A 21,231-nucleotide genomic window follows, 5' to 3' on the forward strand; every position below is an offset into this window, starting at 1 on the left:
ATGTATTTCTGTTTTATCTTTCATACTGTTTTAATGGTGTTTATAATAGTATTAGATTGTAATATTAAAACAAATATTTTACCACCTTAAGACTTCTTGTTTTGCAAATGATTTATTCTGTAGTATGTGCTCTCTTTTAATGCTTGTGTTAAATAACAAAAAGGCATTTTTGCAAAAATTTTATTTTCCATACATGTGTTTTGAATCTTGGTTGGTCCTGCTAACTTATTGGTTGTAAAAACCATGGACAAATTATTTAACTTTCCTTATTCCCAGTTTTGTTACATGCAGTCAGGATAATGCCACTTATGTTTTAGGGTTATTTTAAGAGTTAGAGGTAATGCATTTAAATTAGCCAACACAGAGCCTGCCATATAGGTGCTTAATAGTGAGGGTAGCTGTTGTTATATGTTAGTTCATTCATCTGTTAGAGCTGTCATTAATGGTTAATTGATTCTCCTATAGATTCAGTCATCTATATTTTTACTCATTTAGGATTATTTGGGCAAAAATAAGTGATATTAATATATGAACTTCATGTCAATATTCACTTTCAGTTAATACTCTTTCAGATTGTATTGCTCTTTAAAGACTGACCTAGGCTTTACTTCAAAACATAAAAGTATGGTCTTTTCTGCAAGTATTGTCTGCAAATGTAGGCATTGAGAATTGTTTTTCTACATAGTCTATTGTTCCGTTTTTAATTTGAGGCAGTGACTGGGCTGACTTGGGCGGATCCTGATGTTAAAAGAGCACAGGCGGATTCCAAAGTAACAACACTGGAAAGAGCTACTTGGTATTTTATTTATTTATTTTTTTTTTTAAGATTTTATTTGACAGAGAGAGAGAGCACAAGTAGGGGGAGCAGCAGGCAGGGGAGAGGGAGAAGCAGGACTTCCACCGAGCAGGGAGCCCAATGTGGGGCTCGATCCCAGGACCCTGGGATCATGACCTGAGCCGAAGGCAGACGCCCAATGACTGAGCCACCCAGGCACCCCACTTGGTATTTTATGTAATACAAGTTCTTTCATTATTCATGAGGAATTCTTTAAAAATGTTTTAATTGAAAAATAACATGCACACAGAAAGAAATTTAGATGATAAAGGAGGATAAAGAATGGAAACTATACCTAGCACAAAGGCATCTTTTGCTACCAATTGATTATATAGGATACCAGTAATATGCTGTATATACGCATGGTACATTGTTGCACCGGGAGTACCGATCATATATATTCAAGCATATGCAGCATACATTTTTCACTTAACTGTATCTTGGAGACTGTTCCATATTGATGTATATAGGCTTACCTCATTTTTAAAATTGCATATTCATTCTATGGATATGCCATCATTCACTTAATAAGTTCCCTTTTGATGTAAATTAAGGATGTTTCTAGCCTTTTGTTATATTATGCTGCAGTGAATATCCATGTACATGTTAACCTTAAAATAACATTTATTTTACTAGCAGAAATGGATTCATTCAGAAATAACAGAATTGTAGTTTAGGACAAGCAAACTGTGGCAAAACTAGAGGCTAGGCAGACAAAGGAGAGGAACATTATTTTACAGAGAAGAAAGAGTAAGCTGGGAGAGGGTGTTCCGAGTGAAAGTCCACCCGAGAGAAAAAAAGATGCTGGGTGCTGAGGTTTCTCATTGGCTGAGCTGTGCAGGTGGTCTATTTCTTGTGGGAGATGCAAAGTACATCTTTCCCTGTGGGGCCTGTAATTGATGGTTCTTTTCTGTTAACCATTCTTCTGCTGGCTCTGTAATTGACAGTTCTTCTCGTAATTGATGTTGAGTGATATAGCTCCCCGGTCTAGCCTCCTGACTCCACTTTAGTGAGGTTTCCCTTCATTAATTTTCACAAACATTTGGTAGGATGTGAGTGTACCTATAGGACAAATTGCCAGAAGTGGACTGAGCCATAGGGCTGCGTATGTAACATTTTGGTAACTAATGCTAAATTGATGGGCCTCATACTCCTACCAACCCAGTGTATTTTCTAACTTTTTGAATTTGGCTAATTGATAGCTTAAAAATGTGATTTTAATGATAAGTCTTACTGTAATTTTATTTTGCATTTTATTAATGAATGAAGCTGAGCCTATTTGCTGTCGATCTTCAGGATATGATGTTAGTGAAAGAAATCATGGTGACAAACAAGGTATATAATATTTTACCTCTTAACCTAAGGCACAGGTGATGCAGGTAAAGGTATTCTATTTGTTGTTTAAAAAGAAAAAATGAAGGATAAACTAAAAACCAGCAAACAATTACATGGAGGGAAAGGACAGGAAGGCTGGGGAATGGAAGCTAGACTTCTGAACACACCTTGTGTTGTTTGGGTTTTGTAAATGTAAATGTTTTACAAAATTATAAAAATTCAGAGAGAAGAAGTATGTATCAGTTAAATATTTAGGTTAATGTTTGGAACCGAGAATTTTAACACGTGAGAATAGAGACAAATATAAAGGTAAAGAAGTTAAGCAGAAACCCTATAATCCTAAGTTTGAACAGGAAATATCAATATAAACTTGTGAGGTATTTTCTCTTTGAAAAAAATTCTTCGAGCTTTGTCCACTCAAAGCTCCAGAAATAATGACAGCCTGGGACCACTGAATATCATAGGGCCCAGATTTTGGGGCCTATGATATTTTGTTCTCTAATCTGTTTTCCACTAAAAGGAGACAGGCTCTTTGTAGAAGTGATTAATTTTAGGTTTGGGACAGGAAAGTGTGCATGAGGAACCTGGAACATCTTATACTAGAGAGCAAGGAAAATATCCGGGACTGTTGGGGTTGAATCAGAAGGTACAGTGGCCAACCTGAAGGGCTTCCATTGTTCAGCGCAGAAGAGAAAAGAGTAGCCCTGGCTGCAGAGGCCGCCTGACATTTATAGACAGGCCATGGTTTCCTCCAGTTAAATGTAAGCAATCTCACAGAATACCTCAGACGGGGTTTCACTCATGTTATGATAAAATGAAACCAGGCACGAAGCCAAGGTCTCTGTGTCGTCCACAAAATTCGTGACCAAAATGAGTGATGGCTGCTTCTTTACCACTTACAGCCTCATCTTCCTTCTAGTCTCCCCTCCCTGACATAGGATTTATGGAGATACCCATTCATAGAATTACCCCACATTCTGACAGCTAATTTAGGGAAACTCCTGCTTCCTTAGATCCTCCCCCAAATTACCCAACCAAAGCCCGAATCCTATAATAGATTCTTTATAACATTCTCTTACTGAGCCACCCTCCTGTTCCCTGTGGAATGTGTTCTCCAGCTGCTTTAATTCTAGGTGTGTCCCTGGTGTTCGCTGAGGGGCACTGACACCAGATAGAAGACAGAACATTCTGAGTGACGACAGTAACAAAAGATACCAGGGAACACATTCAGTGACAGTAGAGGGACCCAATCAGCAAAATGCACAAAGGGGGAAATTTTACAAGACAAACGACAAGGGAAGGAAAAAAAAAAGAGGGAGGTGGCATTTGTTCATTCAAGAGATTCAAAGACACATCTGCCACATGCATCAAGTAAAAAATCAGCTATAAGGAGACACTTCTTGAGACAATTAAGGAGTCTTTGAACTTGTTACTAGACGATATTACAGAAAGATTGTTAATTTTGTTAGATGTGATGATATTTAGTGACTATGTTATTAAAAAAGTAACTGTTAGAAGAATTTTTGTATGAAACGATATGATGTGTGTGGGGTTTACTTTGAAACTGTCTGGCGGGGCAAGTGCATCGGGTATAGGGAAAAAAAGAGATTGGCTGCGTGTGGATAATTGTTGAAACTGGGTGACATGTATGCGGAAGTTCATCATACCGCTTCTCTATTTTGTATGGATTTGAAAATTCTCCTAGTAAGGAGTTTCCAGAAGCCTTTTGTATTTCTTTTTCTGTGAATTTCCGTCTGCACCTTACTTCTCTGCTTTTCTGTTGGGCTTTTGTCTTTTTTTTCTTAGAAAGGAATCTTAAACACTAAGAAAATTAGCCTTTTGTCATGTTTTATAGTTTTTATTTGTCTCTTGGGTTTGTTTATGCTACTTTTAACCTGCGGAGAATTTTTATTTTGTCAAATATATCAATCTTCTTTATGGCTTGACTGTTTTATTTTGTTGTCTCGAAAAACCTTCTTGTCTCTGGGAGTCTTTAAAGTTTTTCTTTTATGTTTTTGTGAAGACTTTAATGACTGGAGTACACCTCTGATATTCTCGGACTATTTGGTCATCCTAATTTCCTTTCCAAATATTTAGAGCTATTCTCCCCTCGAGCCCTGCCACAGGAATATGTAAGGAAAAATGTTGTGCAGTTGCTAGCCTGTGTAGATTTAAATATGAACACCCAGAGAATTAACTGTAAACAAAGTTTGGTTGTTAATTTTGCCCCCAAATAGGAGAGTTAATGGGAAATCAGTCATTTACAAAATTGCCAAAACATGCTAAGTGCTGTATAAACATATTACCAGTATAGTTCAGCCTTTCCAATTTTAGAACAGTTTCAGTGTTTGCTTAACATAGAGAAGCATTCCTTGTAGCTCCTTTCGTAGGGCCAATGGGTCACCTCCCTTTGAAGTCAGCATTTTCAGACTTGCGCCCCTCTTAGATGTCATGCCTTTGTATGGGCAGAGCAGCAAGTTCCCAATGAATGTTACTGTGATGTCTGCTTCATGGTTGGTTCCTGGAGATCTGTTAGGACTCCAGGGAGGGACCTTCTAACCATCACATCTGAAGTCAGAAAGGGAGGTGCACAGGGAGACCTCATGGGATGCTTCCCTTTTCTGGGGAGGTGGTGGTAGCGCGGCGTCCTGAGCTTTTGTTTGAAATTGGACCATCCTGTGTGTTCGCAGTTGAAATTAATTCTGCAGTTAGTGCTCCTCTTTTAGACCCTTCAGAAATCATTTAAAGGAAATAAAAGTTGAGGAAGCACACTTGATATACTGTATTTTCAACATTTTATCGCTATACCAAAAAATGTTATAGTGTAATGTAAATCAGTTTCCCAATACAAGTAGAAAACATTCTGACTAGGAAGAAATTTTTCTTCTCTGAAAATACCCACTTTCTTTCTCAGAATTAGAATCGTGAGTCTTCACCTAGTTCTTTCCAGCGTAGGTGTGAAAACCTGACTAGTGTGACAATTGCTTCCAAAGATGGTGTCACAGTTTGAGTTTAGCTTAATGTTTTTCAGGAATAAGCCTATGAATTTATAGGATCATTATCTCTGGAGGTTCACTTCTGTATGCTCATGGGTTGTTGTGCTGTAGTTGACTCTAGTTTTGTTAATGTCCCTATAGGTACCATACAGCCGTGAATGCTTTTCCTGCTTGAATTGATATGCCTGGTTCTCAGAGTGAGACCAGGGGACTGGTTGATTGGGTCTCCCTAATAGGAACTCACAATTAACCTTCCTGTGTCACAGGTTTTTATGTTAAATGATATTGATGATAAGTATATTTTTATTCTATGGATATCCTTACAGTTCAGTCTCAACCGTAGGATTTGTGGGAATAAAAAAAGTAAGTATATGAAGACCCTTGGTGTGATTGGGAAGAGGCTGTATAAACTCAAGATGCTGTATTTTTTTAGATGATTTCTTAGCAGTAATCAAATGCATTAATCAACTTCTGATTAGCTGGCTCATTTGTAAGAGAATTGTCTTTAAATGTATTGCTTTCAAATTGTTCCTGATGTAATTTAGCAAAAGAGGTGATGAAGTTCTTTGTTGACCGATTATCTCTTGTTTGCTTTTATTCTTTGGCTTACTGTAGTTTGGCAGGAAGCCATTTATACCAAAACATGTAATTACTTTTTAATCCCAAATAAGTTTGAAATGTAAATGAATGATTTTTGATCTGGGATATGATGGGATGGGAAAAGGGTGGTTTTTGGGGGGCTCCTCTTGAATCATTCATTCACTAATTTATATATTTTTTTCCAACTTCTGAAATGAACTAGAGGGAGCTTTTATTGGCATCCTCTAATATAGTAGAGTTGTGTGTGACCGAGCTAGTATGTTGAAAATAAGTGACTGAGTGAAAAAAGGAACATGTGCCGGTGTATCTAGATTGGTGGTCCAGTCTGAGCATCACCTCCTCTGTGCGGCATTTCAACACACGGGCGCCGGGATTCTTGTGGAAGAGGCCTTTCTAGTTTTGGAGTTCTGTGGGTAATTACCATGCGTAGCCAGGATTGAGAGCTACTGCCTCAGACCGTGATACTTATGTAATTGAGCTTACAATTTTGCTCTGAACTTGCTGGCACTCGTTGAAAAAATGAGAGACCAGGAGTTTCAGAGCTCTTGCTATCTTAAAAACTTGCACCCCCTGGAAGAGGTACTTTCTCCCTGCCCTGAAACCAACAGAGTTGGTTCTGTAGCTGTCTACAACTGCTCGCTGTCTTTAATAAATAGTTTTATCAGAGGATTCAGAAACATTCTTTACCTGAAGGGCTTTTTATTGATCCTTGTTTGAAGCTGATGATATAAAAATCCTACTGTATGTGAGGGTGTTTTTACATGAAGCTAAGAGCAGCTTCTTGAGGCCACAGGTTGCATTTTATCCACGTGCATTTCCAGCTCCAAGCATGTTTCTGGCACATATTTTGGAGGGGTTTTATAAATGCCTTTGGAATAAAGGAGTTCAAATATTTAATATTCTGGTGAACTAAATTGTTGTAAAGATAGAGCTTAGAAAATCTAGAGTAAGAGATGATTAGCATGTTTCCTAGACCATCTGTCACTAATATCAATTGTTTCTATTTGGCACTGAAGACTTGTTTGGGGGGTGGGGGGCGGTAGCTTGTGTAAAGTTTAAAAAAATCTAAAAAACCTCTTAGGTTATTCTGCATCCCTCTGTTTGGTGACTAAAAGTCAGTGCAATGTTTAAAAAGTTGACATTCTTATCATCCAGGAAGGATTAATGCAGTCATTGGTTTTTCCAATAGCAGCACCATTGTAATAAGTGGTAGCTGTTTCTGCTTTGCCCCCTTCTAGTCCATTTGATGGATTCACCAGAGGGAGCCTTTGAAAGTGTAAGCCAGAGCATGCACTTCTCTGCGCAAAACCTTCCCAGGATTTACCATCTCCCTGAGAGCTAAAGTCAGTGTCCTTACATTGAGTGGCGTGTATGTTGGGCGTGACCACCAGCCGTGTGCTCTTTTATGTCTCTGACATCAGTTAGTGCTCTTCCCTCATGGATTCTTCTCCAGCTGCACCCACCTCCTTGCCGCTTTGGCTTGCAGAACAAGCTGGCCATACTCTTGCCTTAGGGCCTCAGCACTTGATGCTTGGCCTTGATGCTCTTCCTCTAGACAAGTGCATGGCCAGCTTCCCTCACTGTGTTTCAGGTCTTTGCTTAAGTGTCATTTTCTTGTAAGGCTTTACCAGATCATCTTTTAAATTTCACCCCCATCCTCTCTCCCTACTTTATTTTTTCCCTTAGCACTTATTACCATTGGACGCTGAGCATGTTTTGATTTTTTAAACAAATTCTCTATCTTAAATTTAAAAAAACTAAATGAGGACAGGAATTTTTGTCTGTTCACTGTTTTATCCTTGTATTCTAGAACAGTTCCTGGCACAGAGTATACTCAACATAAATATTTGTCAAGCAAATAAATTAATGAAGAAGGCACTATACATTGGAGTAATACAGAATTGCATAGAACTCAGTATTATTTTTATTTGAAGTTAGAGGGTGTAGCGTGGTAGAAATTTTTATATTTCCTATCAAAAAGTTACAAACCATTCACTCTAATAGCACTACTAAATTACTTATATTAAAGTTAAAAGGAGACTAGGGCCCCTCCTAGGCTGTACTTTTTAGGAATGGAAGCTGATCTATTTTTTTTTTTTAAAGATTTTATTTATTTATTCGACAGAGATAGAGACAGCCAGCGAGAGAGGGAACACAAGCAGGGGGAGTGGGAGAGGAAGAAGCAGGCTCATAGCAGAGGAGCCTGATGTGGGGCTCGACCCCATAACGCCGGGATCACGCCCTGAGCCGAAGGAAGACGCTTAACCGCTGTGCCACCCAGGCGCCCCGAAGCTGATCTGTTATAAACCCATTCCTACCCTGAGGTAACATTAGTGACAAAGGCACTACAGAAGCACTGAAGATTTTGAATTTATATCAGGCTTATATAGTTTAGCCTATGGATGGAGTGGATTTTGAGAATGGAGTAACATACAATAGCAAAAAATATCAAACGTGAAAACTTTGCTGAGAAATAGGTCAGTGGGAGAAGAATTCTTGACTCGTGTTCAGAGTATGATTTTTATTTTGATTGAAGTATTGGGAGTTAAAATGTAAGCATAATACATGTCCCCAAATCTTGTAGAAGTATGTTTCCCCTTTTATTAAAGTCAGAGTCCTGAAGTGGCCTGCAGGGCTCTGCTTGATGTGTTGCTCCTGTGTTACCATGTCCCTTCCTACTTTCCCCTTGTTCCTCCCACATAAGCCGCACTGGCGTCCTTCTTCAGTTGCCTGGCGTGCTCTTACCTTAAGATCTTTGTACTGCTTGTCCGTCTGCCCACAGTATCCCCCCAGACACACTAACTGAGTCTGCTCAGATCTCACCTACCTTCTTAGTGAGGCTCATGTGCCCCCTGCCAACCTCCTCTCCCTGTACTTTACCCACCTGATCTTTGTTACTTTCCTTATCTTTTTTTTTTAAAGCACAGCACTTACATTTTATAAAATATTATATAATTTACCCATTATGTTTGTTTTTATTATCTCTTCCCCTCCCCTCCCCTCCCCTCCCCTCTCCTCTTCATGTGTGTCTCTTTCTGCTAGAATATGTGTCAAAAGAGCAGGACCTTTGTTTTGTTTCTTGAGGTCAAGTAAGTATCTAGAACAGTGCTTGGCACATGGTATATATTTGGTAAATATTTGTTAAGTGAGTGAATGAATGAATGTAATTCATATAATAAATTCACATAATTCACAGTTAGCCTTTATTACTGTGATAACTAGTAGATTTCTGTACAGGCATACCTTGGAAATACTGCAGGTTCGGTTCCAGCGCACCACAATCAAGTGAATGTTGCAATAAAGCAAGTCAAATGAATATCTTGGCTTCTTAGTGCAAATATAAACATTAACGTTTACACTGTTCTGTAGTCTGTCAAGATTGCAATAGCATTATGGATTAAAAAACAGTTATATACCTTAATTAAAAAATCTTATTGCTAAAAAATGCTATCATCTGAGCTTTCAGTGAGTTGTAATCACTGATCACGGATAACCATAATAAATAAAGTAATAATGAAAAAGTTTGAAATACTGAGAAAATTTCCAAAATTACACAGAGACACGAAGTGAGACAATGCTGTTGGAAAGATGGCGCCAATAGACTTGCTCTGTAGAAGGTTGCCATAAACCTTCAATTTGTAAAAAAGCACAGTATCCGTGAAACGTAATAAAGCAAAGCGCAGTAAAAGGCGATAGGCCTGTAATTAGCATCGTAAGGACCACCTTTGAAATAATACCACTTGTAACGCTTTTCCAGTTGTGGGTGTGCACATGCGTAGGGGAAGGGTGAGTCCATAGTCACCAAGAATCTGTTGGTATTATACTCTGTCTCTTTTTCTGTTGGGTCTATAAACTCTTTCATTCTTTTTTTTAATCGTGGTGGAAAAATAACAACATAGAATCACAAACTTTACCACCCTAACCGTTTTTTAGTGTACAGTTCAGTAGGGCTAGGTATGTTCACATTGTTGTGTGACCAGTCTCCTGAACTCTTTTTATCTTGCAAATTTGAAACTGTACCCATTAAACAGCAGCTTTCCTCTTCCCCCTCCCCTCAGCCCTGGCAACCACTCTATTTTCTGTTTCTATGAATCTGACTGCTCTAAGATACCTCGTATTAGTGGAATCTTACAATATTTGTCTTTTTGTGACTAGCTTATTTCACTCAGCATAGTGTCTTCAGGATTCACGCATACTGTAGCTGGTGTCAGAATGTCCTTCCTTTTTAAGGCTGAATAATACCGCATTGTATGTATACACCACGTCTCATTTATTCTTCTGCCCACGGACACTTGGGCAGTTGGAAGCAACTTGGGTTGCTTCCACCTTTTCGCTGTTGTCACTAGTGCTGCTGTGAACATGGAGGTGCAACTGTCTCTTCGAGACTATAAAGTCTGTTCTTGAGCTCTGTTAGCTTACAGGAAAAGCATATCAACCAGTTCTATTTTTGTATGTGCCTCCATCTTAATTTCAAAGCTCTTAATTTTATTTCCAAGATTTTAAGTTTATTTAGCATGTTTTTTCTTTTATTTACTTTCACATTATAAAATGTGTATTTTGGCGTAAGCTGGGGAAGTATAGGTGGTCTTCCTTTTTAACATGCCTCACTCCTGCAAAACTGTATGTCAAAAAGCAGGACAAACTCCTTGAAAAAACAAGCGGGTTACTCATTGTTGTATTTCCCAAATTACCTAGACTGTGAATGGCCTACACTGTAGAACGAGCACCAGGATCGTACTTTGTTATGGTAGCAAAGGAAGAGAATGTTTCCAAAAAGAAAGAACACCAATGTCACATTCTCCTGAGCAGGCAGATCGGGAGGGTGGGGTGTCATTTGGATTCAGTGCCCTTAGCCAGAGCAGTAGGAGCGGATCCTGAAGGTGAAGTCTGGACGGACCGACGTGTGGCGCCAGGGAGGCGAATGGAGAGGTTAGTAGGGGCACATGATTATTGAGACATTTGCGTGAAAGGAAGAAGAAAGTTAGGATGATAATGGGGAGGGACTAATTAATAGTGTAAGTCCTAAGAAGGTTGGAGGGGATGGGGTATAAGGCAGAGGTGAAGGACCACGTCCTAAGAAGGTTGGAGGGGATGGGGTATAAGGCAGAGGTGAAGGACCAAGCCCTAAGAAGGTTGGAGGGGATGGGGTATAAGGCAGAGGTGAAGGACCAAGTCCTAAGAAGGTTGGAGGGGATGGGGTATAAGGCAGAGGTGAAGGACCTGATGTTTGGTAGAGCAGCAGAGCTTCCCTGGACTGTGATAGGAGGGACGGAAGATAGGGTGGATGCCCAAGTAGGCTTGATGTAGATGCAGGTGGTATGTAGGTTTGGGTCTTAGAAAGATGAAAGAATTCCCACTTAAAGCTTCAGTTTTCTCTCTGAACTGGGAGATGAGGTCATTTCTTGAAATTTATGAGTCAATAAGGGGAATGATTGTTTTGAGGAGAATAAACAGGGTTGGACATAGTCACTGTAGATAGTGGGAAGAGATGTCAATTGCCAGGCTTGTAGGAGGACAGTGTCCATTGCAGTTGAATGAGGTACATTAAGCATAAAGTTAAACATCAGATACTTGAGAAGAAAAACACTTTTTGCTGTTTGATTTGACACATTTATTGAATTCCTACCTACTGTGTGTGTTGGAAGACAGTTCTTGTACCCAGGGAGCTTAGAAACTTAACAGAACATTTATTACATAAAATAAGAGTTGAGAACAGTCCTGAAACTTCAGAGATCGGATCTGATGAAGAAGAGAGAGATGTTTGGGTTTGGAAAAGACTTGAGTCAATGTAGATGGGGGAGGGCGGGAAAAAGCTTTACACTGCTGAGTGGAGAGAAGAATCCGTAGGTACCACATTAATGGATGGAATGGGGAATAGTCCAGTTTGTTCAGAATTATCCCTGAGTCAGTGTGTCTCCATGCAGTTTAAAAACATATCACAGAAGCTTAGGCTTTAAAGAAGATTCCGTAAAAGCGGGTGGACCCCCCCCCCCACCTCCCGGGAGCTTACGTGCATATCTATTGTAGGGGAAGGTAGACTAGGCATCCAGTATATAACAGGCTTTATTGTTGCACTGTAAATTCCCAGTTTGGGTTGGATGAATTTGTAGAGCTCATCAAGTGTAAGTGATACTTTTCTATCCATTCAAGCTTTTTTTTCTATCTTGAGCAGGAGATAAGAAAAAATTATTCCAAATTTGAATCCAGGACTTGAAAAGTGTCGGTTGTCTAAATACAGTACCATATTGTGATAAATATAGCCATTGAAATTTAAAAAATCTCTTCACAAAACTTTATTTTAATATTCACAGCAGAACTTTTTTGGGAATGTTATCTGAGAAACAGGACCATTTTATTATCAGAGCTGACTATTAATTAGGGTATTGTTTCAGATATAAAAGTTGATCTGCCACTGAAATTCTATTTGAATATGTATAGTTCCAAGCTTGCTTTGTGTATTTAATAACTTTAGTACCATAATTACTCTGTTTACAATTAAATTTTGGTGAATATGCTAATATGGAATATGGCAGTGAGTGATTTCAGCAAAGGGCAGTGCTGATTTGCATCTTGATGTGCTTCTCACTTGCATCTGCATTTCATTTAATATCACGGGGAAAGGAAATGGTCAGATTATGTAATGGATTTTGTGACAGTGAAGTTTTCCTTTTCTTTGAAACCTCTCTGCGAGCAACTGTAAGAGTGGATTTGCTTTGCACCAGGTGGGCAGAAGTGATGCAGAAAGGCTGAATTTGGTTGAGGTTTGTGCCCTCCAGCGTATTGTCTCACAGAAACCTAACGTAGGTATGGGTTTCATCATTAGGAGAAATCTATAATGTATTGAGGGGATTGTTGAATTCAAATTAATGTTTTAAGTTCTTTAGGAAGGTCACTGAGTAACTGAGGCAAATGCTTATGGTTGTAAAACTTAACAGTTTTTGAGCAGGGGCTTCTGGTTTTAAATACTTCTACTTTTCTTCTTTTCAGAAATCACCTGAAAAGGAATGAGGAGATTTAGAAACACAGCTCTCATATTCTCTGAAACTAGGAGACTTCTGTGACCCTGAACCAGGAAATAAGAGGGTGGCCAAATGCTGTGAATGTCTAATGGGGGCGTGGCAGGACATGGAAAGAGGACACTCTTGGGGCTGAGACACAGATCTCAGACCAAGCTGGCAGAGGAGTGTTCTCCAGTGAGTGGAGCACAACCAATTGGGGCACAACCAATACGCCTTTGTTTAGAAGAGCGGGAAATGGGTGTTGGCAGAACAACTTTATATGAAAAAAAGAAAGAGAAAGAAAAAAAGAACAACTTTGTATGAACTTTTTTTGTTCTTAGTTTACTTAGGCTGTGTGGTATATTTAAGTTCCTTGAACTTAAATATGGATCTGTGGATCTCCCTAATGTTCATGCATCACCGAGGAAAAGACAAGAAACTGAATAACCATTTGGAAAATTCTGGATTCCTACCTCTGATTATCTTATACCAGTATAAGTGTAGACAAATCAAAATGTTATCAGCAAAATATGAAACCATAAAGTAACTAAAAGAAGAAATGGGAGATGTTTGAAAAGAGTAATCTGACTGGGAGGGGACTTTCCAAGGATGACATAAAGTCCAATAGCTAAAAATAAACAATATCAGAAGACAAACGGGGGAGATCATTTGCAATATAAAGAGCTAATTTCTTCACTAGAGAATATGTAAGAAGTGCCTATAAATAAAAACAAAAGGCAACCGATAGTTCTTAGGCAATGAAGTGCAGATTTTACTTAGTAGTGCGTGGGTGTTGGTGTGTGTGTGTGTCTGATTGGACAAGCTCATAGAGTATGAAAAGATTCTCAGTTTCGGTCCCTTGGTGATTGTTAATTATAGGAACAGTAATTTTTTAATGCTTAAAACCATAAAATATTTCATAATACAAAAGACCTTATTAAGCAGATACAGACTTAATGAATTATGAGGAACTATTAGAACCACCACCAGCATCATGAGATAGAACCACCTGCCTGTCCTCATAACAACTTTCTTAGACTTCCTGAAAGTAACTTCTGTCTTTTATGGCAATTGCTCCCTTTTCTTTATCGGTTACCACGCAAATGTGCTTCCCTAAACACTGCGGTGTAGATTTGCCTGATTCTGTTTTGTTTTGGATATGTTGTTTTAAGTCTTTCTGCATCTGGTTCTCTTCTCCCCCATCTCTTCTTTTTTCTTCTTTGTCTGTTGAAGAAACGGGATTATATGTACTCTAGGGTTTCTCACCCTTGGGACTTTGCTGATTGCATTCCTGTGCTATAGTTTATCATGTTCTTCTTTTCTTTTCATACCCTGTGAATTGATAGGCTTGATCAGATTTGGGCTCTATTTTTTTATTTTTCTTTTTTGGCAAGATTACTTCATGGGTAGTGGCGTGCTCTTGTATCAGGAGACGTACAATATGTCTGGACATCTCTCATATTTTGATGTTAGTAGCTATCAGTGCTCAGTGTCTGGATCCATTAATTCATTAGGAGGTGAAAGTGGTGTTAACCTAAAACCATTCTTATTCATTTATTAGCTGAAATTTTTCCATAAGGAGAAATTTCTCTTCATCTAATATTTGGTTACCCAATTGTACCCAGTGGTACAATTCATATAAGAAAGAAAGGATAAATGCTTGATTCTTATTCTTTTCTTTTCTTTCCTTTTTTTTTTTTTTTTAAAGCAGCTTTCAAAATTGAGTGGTTTCCTGTTATTCTCTAGAGGTGGCCACTTAGGTTTTCTTACTATTACAAACTCTTGGATTTACCCATTTTATGTGTTTTAATCCATAGTGGTTATTATCTTTATTGACTCAAATTGGCCCATCTTTGGTCAGTGGGGACACCTAAGTTGGCTCCTTAGACATATCTGACATCACTCTAGTAGTTTTTGATAGCTTCCTTGACACCTAGAAATGACACGGTGTTCCAAGTCTGTCTTTTACCTTTCTGGCTCCACATCTGGAATCAGCCCCCTCTTTGAGCAGTCTGATTTCTTTTAGAAGAAACAGTATTTTTAAGAATACAATTTGTGTACTAGAGATACTCATTACTACTGGGTTGGTTATTTGTTTCTAAGCTTTTTTGTGGCTAGGGCTAGAAAATGCAAAGGTGGTGTGTGTGTGTGTGTGTGTGTGTGTGTACNTCCTTGACACCTAGAAATGACACGGTGTTCCAAGTCTGTCTTTTACCTTTCTGGCTCCACATCTGGAATCAGCCCCCTCTTTGAGCAGTCTGATTTCTTTTAGAAGAAACAGTATTTTTAAGAATACAATTTGTGTACTAGAGATACTCATTACTACTGGGTTGGTTATTTGTTTCTAAGCTTTTTTGTGGCTAGGGCTAGAAAATGCAAAGGTGGTGTGTGTGTGTGTGTGGTGTATGTGTGTGTACGTGTGTGTACGTGTGCTTTTTGTAAAAGATAAAATAACTTCTGAATTAAAATATTTCCAAATAAAGCATTTTTAGCCTTACCTCTTCTGTCTTCCTTTTGTATCACCTTTCTTTCGTATTTGAATCTCGATTTTTAAGGATACAAGGGGATGACAGAATTAAAATATCACGTAATTACTCATTTGCATTATTCCACAGCTATGTGTGCAGTAACCCTAGTTTACAAAACCAAGTATCACTTACAGTATGATTACTGGAGAGTTGCGGTTTTTTTGCACATGTTCTCCCAATTTTTTACAATTGTACCGTATCTACTTCGTCAGAACATATGCCCATCATATATTCTGTCCTCTCCTCATAGTCCTTGCTGAGTCTCGCTTCTACAAATCAGTGTCTGCTTACTGCTCACTATCCATTCTTACAGCGACATTTTGGATATCTGAGGCTTGTTCTCTGGTGGATTCTTACTCCCTTTTTCCATGTTGAGAACACTCTGGTCTTTATATTTGAAATTTAACTGAGTATAAAATCTTTGGTTCTTGTTTTTTTTTGTCTTAACTATGTTACTTCCCCCCTTTTTTTTCTGTCATAGTGTCGGTGTCAGAGTGATGATAGTCTGATTTACTTTCCTTATAAAAGATCTGTTTTTGGTCTGGATGCTCAAAGAATACTTTCTTTTCCGTGGAGTTCTATAATTTTATTAGGTGGTGTCGGAGTGTGGGTTGTCCTGGGCTGATTTCTCCATGTGCTGTGTGAGGTGTGACCTTTCATTTTGTAGTTTCACTTTTTTTTTTTTTTTTTAAGTTTAGGAAAGTCTTCTTAGATTAAAGCATTTTTAGTATTCTGTTCCCTTGCTTTGATTTTCTTTGTTATATGTTCACTGGCTTTTCTTTTTCTGTATTCTAAATCTATGATTTTTCTCTTGAAATGTTTATCTTTTTCTCCCTTTCTGATTTTTTAAATTTTTTCCTTTTCACTTTCTATTTCTGTTAAGTCACTGTGTTTAAATTGCCTTCAGTTTGATGTTCCTTATAGCTCAGTTTTCATCTCTCGAATGATTATGGCTTTTTAGTTATTTCCTTCTATCACTTAGTCTCTGAGTTTTTCTAATTCTGGTCTCTGTTAATCTTTCTATATAAAAAATTTTAAGCTTGTTTTGAAATACTGATTCATAGCTCTCAACTTTTTGGCAAGCATGTTCTATGTATTTTTCTGCAGGGACTTTTGAAAAAAATTTCAATTTGCACGGGACCAGGCCTTGATCCTTTTTTGTTGCTGAGTTTTATAAGCATTTATTTTTCTTCTGTGTGCACTTCTAGATGGTATAGTTCAGGTTGACTTTATGTCATTTTCTGGAGCCCCCCCTTCTGTTTTGTTTTGGTGTAGTGTTTCAAAACACGGAGGCTAACTTACAGATCTACTTTTGTGTTTGAGCCTTCTTTTTCCTTTCTTTGTATTATCTTTGTGATAATCAGTTTGGATTCAGTTCCCAGCCATTTCTCATCTACCTAGGGAGGCTTTGATTTGAGAGTGTTTGGGCTGGCTGTGGGGGCCAGCCTGCTCCAGCGCCTCCAGCAGAACCTTGCACGAGCCCGCCACTGGAGTGCGCATGGCCCTTCCCACCTCCGGCTGCTGTTCCCATGTTGTCTCCGTGCTTCTGAGAAGTAACCTGGGGTAACTTGGGGATTCTTAGATTCATCAGAGACACCGCCCTCGCTTCTTCCCTCACAGCTGCTGGTAGCCTGTAGGTCATCTTGTCTACGGCCTCCTCACCCACTCCCATTTTGAAGTTTGTGGACGTAGGGAATACTGTCGCCTAGTTTTGTTGTAGGCGCTGTGCATCAGGTTTGAGTCCTGCTCTCCAGTTGTCCTGTTTGGTTTAGGGGGAAATTTAGGGAGATTAAACAGGTGTGCTGCCAATCCCACCATCTTCGTAGCAGGGAACCTTTGGAAGCAGTGGTTTGCTCAGGGATCCAAGAGCCTCACAGTGATGGCTGGTTCTGTGGGACTGCTTTTAGGAAGGAAGGAAAGTCATTCCAGACTGCATTAATAGTTACAAGTAGGCTATAGGAGTAAAACTCGGAGTAGAAGCTAACCACTTAATTTGGAGGAAAAACACTTTTTGTTGACTACAGTGTATATTGATCAGAAGGTGAGCTAGCATATTTCATTTGAAATATGGTCACTTTTGGAAAGGAATTTGAGTAAAACACAAAAGATAGTCTGGTTACTATCTTGAGTTACAGAAAGAGGAAAAGATTTTTTTTTTTTAACTCATTTTAAATTGCCTTTACTGTAAGGAAATCATCAAGTAGGAGATTACTCTGATGATTTGTTACAGTGGGGTAAATTTAGAAGGCATCCATTTTAGTATTTGGAAGTGCTGTGCCTTGGTTTGTTCTTTCTTCTCCTTCTTCCTTTTTTTTTTTCTTTTTTTGGTCTTGGTTATTTCTTGCACTCAGTCTACAACCATCGCTGTCAGAATTACCTTGTCTGGTATATTGAATCTGTTCTGTCACTGTTTACACTGAAATTCCATTCAGGAAGATTTTATAATGATTAAAAATACACATTAAGAGAATTGTTTGATAGGAAGAAATAATAGCCACATTCATTTATTTTAAATATGTTTCGTTAGAGAAGGTTTAGACAATGAGTAGGGATTGGTATTCTATAGGAAAAATTAAATTTAAAAATCCCAGTAAGTTAATAAAGAGCATTTGTATATATGGAGTTTACTGTGGCGTGATGGTGGATATTTGCTGAAAAAATCCCCATCTAGCATTGTGTATATGTACTTAGAATAGCTAGGCTCCAAAGCAGACCACCTTATGTAATGTAAATTGTCCTGTCTTAACAAACCTGTCTTTCACCTAAACAGCCATTTCAGGTGTTGCAGACTATAGCCTCTGAGAAAGTATTTGTTTTAAATTTTTTATTCATTTATTTGAGAGAGAGAGAGAGATAGCATGAGTTGGGGGGGGGCAGGGAGAGACAGAGGGAGAAGCAGGCTCCCTGCTAAGCAGAGAGCCCTCACACGTGGGGCTTGATCCCAGGACTCTGGGATCATGACCTGCGCTGAAGGCAGATGCTTAACCGACTGAGCCTCCCAGGCATCCTGAGACAGTATTTGTTTTAAATCTTTTTCAATTAGTAGTTGTAGGACTGAGAGGTTGACCCCTACCTCCCCCCCCGCCCCCGGGGTTCTTTTTCTCCGTGAGGTAAGCTACATCTCAGGGCAATTAAAGCCCAGGGAGAAGTGACTTGATCACTGTCACCAGACTAACTGGTGTCGTACCTGTGCTGGAATCCAGGGCTTTTGATTCTAGCCCAGGCGGGTTTCACTATAACACACTGGTTTCTCTGAATGTTATGTTAAACTTGACTGTGAGTGAGAAAGGTGAATCCGGATTCACTGCCAAAAGCAGTGGGTGAGAAGGGAAGCATGGAGTGGTGGGCGTCACCAGCTTTGACTTTTCTGTGAAGCCAAATGACCAAACAGCCACCATTCCTTGTCACTGTTTTGAAAGGTTCTCTCCTTCACTATGGTGACTCCTGTGATTGTGGACCGTGGCGTTGAGGCTTTGGAGTCACGTTAGCCCTCAGAGCAGATTTCTCTTGCTTTGCCACTTTCTAGGTACATAGCCTTGGATAGCTTGCTAAACTTTGCCGAGCCTTCATTTCCTCATCTGTAAAATGGGGATGATAATGTAATCTTCACGGAGATGTAAGGATGGATTTGGGGCCTATGTGTGAAGTATCTCCTATCATGTAATAAATCCATATGTGCCATAAATTCCACATTTGAAAAGTACCTTTGTAGCACAGAGCTCTCCTTAGTGGAAAATGTTTTCAGCACTTTGAGGATTATAATTCTGAACGTTGCTTTCTTTGATTTTATAGTGAAAATGCCTCGTGTAAAAGCAGCTCAAGCTGGAAGACAGGGCCCTGGAAAGAGACGACTTGCAGAACACTTTGCAGCTGGGGAGATAATCACTGACATGATGAAGAAGGAGTGGAAACTAGGATCGCCCATTGGCCAGGGTGGCTTCGGTTGTATATATCTTGGTAAGTGTACCAGTCCAAAGATTTACCTGCTTTCTTATCAAAATAGTTTCTCAGGAGCTTTTACAGGATGTTCTTAATTATCTACATTCAGCTTAATATACTGTACGATTTGGCAAAAACGCATCTCTGACACAGGAGTGGAAAAGACGATAGTTGATGTAGTCACAATAGAAAGAGAGGGTGATATATCTGTAATATTGTCCTTTAGATTTTTAAGATACTCTGTATAATCTTAACCTCTTCTGAGACCCGGAGAAAGCCGTGGCCATCTCTCTTTCCCCACCTCCACTCAGCTGGGATTTTATTGCTTCTGTTTTGGTTTAATTTTCAAATGACAGGTGTAGATTGTTTTTCTTTCTGTATAACCTTAGTAGTTATTGTAGTGGAGTTGGGAGAATGACCTAAAAATTGCCTGATTAAATGTGCTATTAATTAAGATACCTACCCTGAAATTTTGGGGGACCTATGTGGAACCCTGAGATTTTATAGGCTAAGTAAATTGTTGATATAAAAATATTTTAACTGATTGCTTCTAAAGCTGACTGCTTCACCCAGAGTATTAATAGTATACAGTATATTTCATGTTTGCTTTTGAAATTTCTGACTTTTCCACGATAGGCCTTTACTCCACCTCTAATCTCGATTTAGTTATCTACTTAATTATTTAATTTCTGCCATGAGGTGTATAAAATTTTATTTTTAGTAATGGAACCCTTTTTTCTTTGAAGCGACATCTTACTCCGGATACTAATATTAGTTACTAGGTCAGCGTTAGTAGCGGAAACTTCTTAGCACTGAGATTCTCAGGTCCCGCCCCAGGCCTAGGAATCAGACGCTGTATGTAGGGAGAGGGCCCAGCAATGCGACTGAACAAGTCTCCCGGGTGATTCAGGTGCATGCTGACTTGTGAGAGCCATTGACGGAGATCGAGAGCTCTTACTCAGGAGGGTCCAACTCCGACTCCTCCAGGACCGGCGGGCTGTAGGGTTAGCTGCAGCTTCCAGCGGTATGTTCATGAGGCAGCTTGAAGCCCAGTGCTGTACTGTATGTTGTATATATGATTTCTCTAGGTCAGTGGCACCTGCCTTTGGGAGACACATATTGATTCTTTAGTTTTGTTCAGGGCCAAGCCCATTCCAGTAAACTAGGCTGTCTGTTAAGGTGAAAATTCTCATAAACCAAGAAAGGTTAGTGGCTGTGTTGGCCAGGTATATAGGTTTTGACCTTGTGAGTTAGAGATGGTAGATTCCAGAAGCTGTCTGTACTGCAGAATGTGTGGACTTAGGACATCCCATGTTAGGAATAGGAACTTGAAGCAAGTAGGTTCTTCATTTTGTATTAGTTAATTTGCTTTTGAAACCTTTGGAACATCTGCAACTCGCACTGCATTTGTGCTATTTTATTGGTATTTATATTTATCATTAGAAAGTGCCATCTAATAGTGAGTACTATTTTTTAATATCCAATGTTTTGACAGATTGCCATGATGAAGCTTTGCTTTTGTAAAGCTGGATTGATCAGTCTGGATTTTGCCTTAGTATTGCTGCCTCCAGTTTGTCTCTCTGTGCCCACCGATTCACAAAAGCAGCCATATTCAGGATCATCAGCAGTTTTTGCTGATGAATTAAAAAGATTGCTTTTGAATTTTCTTTGGATATTTTCTGCAGCATTTGCCACTGTTCATCTTTCCTTCTCAGAAAAGATTGCTCCTGTGTCTTTCACAGGAACACGCCCCCTCTCGCTTTCCTGCTGCTTCTGGAGGTGCATAGTCCTCCTCAGAGCAACTTCTGTGTTCTCCACCTTTCCTTCCTTAGCTCACTTTTCCTTCCGTGCATTCTCTCTGAGTGCTCTCATCAATTTCATGGTCTTTTTACTGTTGACTTGCTGTCTTTTTACTCTTGCTGTCTTTTTACTGTTGACTTCCCCATCTTTTATCTGTGGCCTGGGACTTGATATCTGAAGTACAGGCCCATGGCCAGGGG

The 21,231-nt window shown here is 39.2% G+C and overlaps 1 protein-coding gene across 6 annotated transcripts in view; it reads left to right on the plus strand.

Annotated features, from left to right (window-relative positions):
- The window catches only part of VRK1 (VRK serine/threonine kinase 1), a 77,394-nt gene that overhangs the window by 14,898 nt on the left and 41,265 nt on the right, over positions 1-21,231 (plus strand). For 4 of the 6 annotated variants that reach the window (XM_034642361.1, XM_034642357.1, XM_034642360.1 and 1 more), the window contains exons 2-3: positions 12,754-12,959; positions 19,085-19,249. In XM_034642361.1, coding sequence (XP_034498252.1) covers position 12,959; positions 19,085-19,249 — 166 coding nt within the window. In that variant the 5' untranslated portion in view covers positions 12,754-12,958. The remainder of the gene's footprint in view (positions 1-12,753; positions 12,960-19,084; positions 19,250-21,231) is intronic. The other 2 variants (XM_019807979.2, XM_019807980.2) reach the window with 1 other exon arrangement.

This window comes from Ailuropoda melanoleuca, chromosome 14 (assembly GCF_002007445.2).
Source record: "Ailuropoda melanoleuca isolate Jingjing chromosome 14, ASM200744v2, whole genome shotgun sequence".
Lineage (NCBI taxonomy): Eukaryota > Metazoa > Chordata > Mammalia > Carnivora > Ursidae > Ailuropoda > Ailuropoda melanoleuca.